Source organism: Gadus morhua, chromosome 4, assembly GCF_902167405.1.
Source record: "Gadus morhua chromosome 4, gadMor3.0, whole genome shotgun sequence".
NCBI lineage: Eukaryota > Metazoa > Chordata > Actinopteri > Gadiformes > Gadidae > Gadus > Gadus morhua.
Window position 1 is genome coordinate 27,569,786 of NC_044051.1, and position 6,000 is coordinate 27,575,785.

The 6,000-nt window shown below is 45.0% G+C and overlaps 1 protein-coding gene across 1 annotated transcript in view; it reads right to left on the reverse strand.

Moving 5' to 3' along the window:
• LOC115541792 (histone deacetylase 4-like) overlaps positions 1-6,000 on the reverse strand; it is a 165,447-nt gene that overhangs the window by 156,105 nt on the left and 3,342 nt on the right. The window contains 1 exon segment of the mRNA XM_030353632.1: positions 4,570-5,102. Within this exon segment, the coding sequence (XP_030209492.1) occupies positions 4,570-4,594 (25 nt within the window). The 5' untranslated portion in view covers positions 4,595-5,102.

Here is a 6,000-nt window from a genome sequence, read left to right on the forward strand (position 1 = left end):
TTTCCCCCAATTCATTCTCAACCATGGCTGAGATAACCCCCACTACAAGTCTCGTTATGGAAATACTAGAGACGAGAGTCCGACGTGTTATGCGCCATATCACCAACAGCAGAACGGTTATCCAAATAACAAGGAAGAGTACAACACTTGCGTTACAGTCCTGGAGCTCTATATCTAAATAATATCATATAATACATAGATATCTATATCATATAATACATATGACCACGGCCAAAAGCTGTGTGCGCCTCCAGACGATATTATGAATCACCAACGACTTCTTCAGGTTCTCCGACGTCTCTGGTTCTTACACTTCCACATCAATCTGAAGTAGACTGAACCAGGCGCTGCCTGCTGCCGGCTACCCGCTGCCGGCTACCCGCTGCCGGGCGGTGGTGCTTCGCGGCGGTGGTGCCTCGCGGCAACCGGCGGCAGGCAGCATGTCGCAGTTCATGTACTTCAGGGAGTCAAAGCCAAAGTTCCTTTCACCCAATTCCTTCTCAACCATGGCTGAGATAACCCCAACTACAGTCTTGTTGTGGAAATACAAGAGACGTCAAAGAACCGACATGTTATGCGCCATAACACACACAGACTGTAACACTTGCGTTACAGTCTGTGTAATCATACACACACACATGTGGCGCTCGCACGGTCGTGTCTCATTGGCGGGCCATAGAATCTGGGCTGGCAAAGCAGAGAAAGGGGAAGAGCTTAGAACCCTTATGACGACATAAGGGACCACATTCCAAATCAGCGCGCTTGAGGCTCCGTTTTTTCAAAGGCGAGCAGAACACCTAGGGCCCTATCTTGCATCCGGCGCAATTGACTTTCTACACGTGTCGTTGCTAGTTTGCAACTGGCGCAGAGCGTTCTTTTCCCTCCGCCGCCACGCGCCTGTAAATTAGGGAATGATCTTGCGCCCCAAGGGGCGGTTCGGCAAAAGAAGGAGGCGTGTTCTGGCGCAAACGTTCCCTGGTGCTACTTTGCAGTTTCAGAAAACAAGTGGGCCACAAACCAGGAAATACCTGATTTAAAGTCAGTGGCGCATTGTTCAGATGCTATTTTAAGGGCGCATGCAAAATGTTGCTTGTGCACCTCGTGCATACACTTTGCTTCTCTCATCTACCTAGCCCACATTCTTGGTAAATTATTTGGGAAAGAACAGCTGATACAGCGGTTATAAGTTGTACTTTTAAATGAATGCATCTGCAAAAACCGTACAGCAAACACATATTTTCTTGACACAGATATCGTGTACAAGCCCATAACTTTTAGGATTGATGAGAATTTGATCATGAGAAAAAATGTGTTAAAAATAATGAATGAATGCGGGCGCGCGTGTGTGTATGTGTAAAACACACAGGCAAACTAAACCCGTAACGCATAATACAGTCGATAACAGTAATGCATACAATACTGGTAAGAAACGATGTTTGTTAATGCATTGCGTATATAATTAAATACAACCACAGTTACTTCATATCATATGTGTGTTAAGTTTTCTTTGCCGAAATTTATTTGAGGAAGAAAACGCTATTCCATGTGTGAATTAGGCCATATTATTTGGCCATAAACTGAGCCATTTGAAGCTTGAAATTCATGTGGTCATGCATATGTCTCATCGGAGACTCGAACGCGCTGTCAAAATATCAACTCGTCAGATTCAAATGCGCTCATGGCTCTTAAAGGGGATGGGAGATGGCACTCTCATTGGTTTATTGCACGTTACGCCCAAACCACACCTACGGGTAATTAGGCTACTTCAGACCAATCCTTTTTAGATTTGCACCGGACGCAAGAGTAATTTATGTGGCGGTAAAATAGCAACATCGCCCTAGAACCGCCCACAAAGCTACTTGCGCTTGGCGCTTCTCACTTGCGTTTCAGACTGTTAAAATAGGGCCCCGCCCCCTAGTACTCGTTTTACACCGAACGCAAGTTTTAGCCACTGGAGGACCATAGGCAGGCTAGGGGAACTCATATTTATGTAAGAAAACCTCATAAAGTGAGATTTTCATGCCATGGGACCTTTAACATTGTCTAGACTGTAGACTGTAGACAATTGAATGTTTTCTTCATTGAAAAACTGTGCTTTTCGGGTCAACCCGAAGTGACCCCAAACTTTTGAACGGTAGTGTAGTTAACGGTGACACAGAGCTTCGTTAATCGTTGATCGAACAATATAAGACACCACAGGAAGTATATGATAGCTATAAACACTCCAGCCTGGGTCAGAATCACAGTACGACAAAACAAACACAAAACAACTGACCCCATAAACTCTGGTCTACATCGAAGTTCACTTTTCAAAGTGACTCTCGCAGGAAAACAATAAAGGATCGACCTAAAAGTTAATCTATACCCTTTACACCTCAACCCTCCCCAGAAACAGAAGAACTACAACACCAGACCCCCAACACTGATTCCCATATACCTAAACGCAACTACCGGCCACGTTAGCATGTATCATACCCCACCACCACGTATCGTTCCGCACTGTGAGGAAAAGTAGCCAGAGCTAATTGCGCTAGGGCTGGGCGATATGGACAAAATCTTATATCACGATATGAGTAATTTTATATCACAATATGGATATATATCACGATATGGTATTTTTGAAGTAAATTAAAATAATAAATGGCTTAAAATAACCATACTTCACATTTGATCAGTTTTTTCTTTTATTTTGAACTTGAATTTCCATGCTTACAAAGGAGTAAGTAGCGAACAATCTGTCATTAACTGCAGTGTCATATAGTGCAAACATCTTGTAAACATTGAACTGTTTTTTCAATACAAATAACATTTTTTTTTAAAGGTGTGCTTCACACCTGCCTGGCTGTCAGTCAGTGCAGTGTAATATAAAATAAAAATCACAGCATCACACAAATATTTTAAATACTAATTATACACTTATAAAATAAAGTTATGTGCTGTGCAAATAGCTGGTGGTAAAAATAGAACTGTTTCTTCAATACAAATGAGATTTTTTTCAAGTTAACAGGTGAGTCTCACACCTGCCTTGCTTCAGTCAGTGCAGTGCAATATAATTTTTTTTTTTTTCTCTCTCGGTATAAACGATATGGCCAAATCTCTCCCGGTAGACACTTTCATATCGTCCACGGTATGATATCGTTATATCGCCCAGCCCTAAATTGCGCTATTCCAAATCAAACCAGCCAACCTCCTAATCTACTCCAGCCCATACTGTTGACCGTCCTTCAAACGCCAGCAGCCTCTCCGTCTAGTTGGCTGAGCGGCGGCCGGGCCCCAGGTGACCACGATTGTGAGTGTGGCTGGCTGTCGACCTGTGTGGTTGACTCCGCCGTCGGTGTGTGAATGCGTGAATGAATGGTTGTAACCACTGAATGTCCACTGAATACTTACAGGCATCCTAGGGCAAGATGCCCCTTAACCCCTACCTGCTAAAATGGAACAGCTTCTTATAAAATAATCTGCTGTTGATAGAGCACTAATGCCCTGTTTACACCTACCCGATAGTGGGCCCCGATGGTGCCCGATGGCTAAATCAGCAGCTATCGTTATAACATCGGCAAATAGCGTGGTTGCATCGGGAAACACCGTTACTCTTCCCGGGAACATCGTTAGACAACGGGAAGAAACGGGAAGAATTGCTCAATGATCGGGCAACAACGGGCAACATCGGCAAAGAACGAACATGTTTGTTAATTTTGGGTCTATCGGGGTAGAATCGGTTACCAGGTGTTGCTATGGGCTAATCGGCTATAATCGGGAATAGAACGGGAGTATAACGTAAGACATCGCAAATCGTTCGGGAATTTTCCTGGGCACATCGGCTATATTCGTTAATCTTCCGCGCTTTATCGTGTTTTATCGTCTTTATATCGGCAACCTCAACACACGAAAGACCCTCGAGAACCCTAGATAAATAACGATTGTGAGTGACCAGATTGTGTTAAGGAAGACCCTCAATCTCCCACTTGGGTATAAATAGGGGGTGATGGATGGATGTCCTACTTTTAAAATTACAGGGTACTTCGCCCATTTAGAACCGGCGTTCTATTATTATAAAATCGCTATTGTAATATAAATAAATATATAAATAAATATCAGTCTAAACCAGTCTCCCCTTTGCCTTCTCCCGAAATTACGCCAAATGACGCCAAACGCGTCATTTGACGTGTTTGGCGTCATTCGAAATGACGTCAAATGACGCCAAACGCACTTAGGGTGTCTTCCCTGGCATACATCGTTATGTTATCGTTATAACATCGGGTATGTGTAAATGCTACCCCGATAAATTGACCCGATCATACATTTTTAGCCCGATGTCACCCGAATCACCCCGACTTCCACATCGGTGGTCCATCGGCCATTAGCGGCCATTAGCGGGATGGTGTAAACGGGGCATAAAGCATTATTCAAAGAATGGATAAAGGCAGTGATTTGATTGAAACGAGGTGAAGGACTAGGGATTGGGGTGAGGACATTGGAGCTCAAGGCTGCTAGTTTCTGCTTTGTAAAAAAGAAACAGAGTAGTGAGAGACTGCACAGAGGAGAGCTTGATGGGGATCCATAGCTTACCTGAATGATGAGTGTGAGAAGTCATGGCTGACACCTAGGGGTCCACCGTCGAGAGGAGGGGCTTGAGGGGGGCGGGGCCTATCCAGGGTCGTTCAGCTGTACAGGATGTGTGTGTGTGTGTGTGTGTGTGTGTGTGTGTGTGTGTGTGTGTGTGTGTGTGTATGTGATAAGAATAATCGCGTGAATTTTTGAGTTGCACTGATGATTGGAGTGGACTTGGTGCCTGCTTCTATGTGTGTGTGTGTGTGTGTGTGTGTGTGTGTGTGTGTTTGTGTGTGTGTGTGTGTGTGTGTGTGTGTGTGTGGATAAACGTGTGTGTTTGCTAAGTATTTGTTAAGTTTAGTGTATTTGTTCCTTCTGGACACACACCACACACCACACACACACAGGTCCTCAGCTGTGTGGGACAGGCCCTCAAGGATGAAGAATCCCTCCCGGTGGTTTATAACAGGAAGCCGATGTCCAGCGGCCGGCCAATCCCGTTCAGCGGTCCATTGAGGTAATCCACTGGGTGTGCTGTGTCGTTGTCCAGCCTAACGGCAGAGATAGCATCACAGAGTTTAACCACTTCATTACGGATGGCAGCCACACGCTCGCTTATCAGCGATAAGCAGGAGTATGATTGATTTGCCGAATGTAAATGGACTGTATTTATTTAGCGCTTTTCTAACCATTGGCCACCCAGAGCGCTTTACAATATTGCCTCACATTGCCCATTCACGCACACATTCACACACCAACAGTGGAGTCAGCCATGCAAGGCGACGGCCAGTTCGTCAGGAGCAGTTAGGGTTAGGTGCCTTGCTCAAGGACACCTCGACACCCAACCCGCGCTACCTCCTGAGCTACTGCCCCCCCAGAAGACAATTACACTTTTGTCCTGACTTAAAGGGACACTGTGTAGCGTTTTAAGTAATGTCCTCATTGGTGTAACATCCCCTCTGCCAATAATCTGACCAGTGACGGACTGGGATTAAAAAACGGCCCCGGCATTTTCACCCACCAGCGCCCCACACGGGGACGCGCACGCACACGCGTGCCCGCAACACACAGATATAACTTCACATGCACGGAAACAACCACACTTTTGTAGCCCCATTGGTGATGAACTCTCTAACTTTAATATGCATAAAGACTGACTGTCCTCACTGTTCCTCACTGTCCTCCTGTCTTACTCCCTGCCCCTGGTCTGTTTGCTCAGTGTCTTGAACATTAGTGCTAGCGCTGGTGCTACTAGCTAAAGCTGCACTTCGCGGCTTTAAAAACAAATCGGTCAGTTTCGCGCATTTTTCACTGTCAGCCAACAGTAATTTCCTGGATTTCTCTCTCGTTTTCTCCACTCCTCCCTTCTGTCGCTTAATTCCTCGATTCATAGTTCATACTTCATATAACTTTTGTAAACCAATAATACAATTATAATATACAAAATAC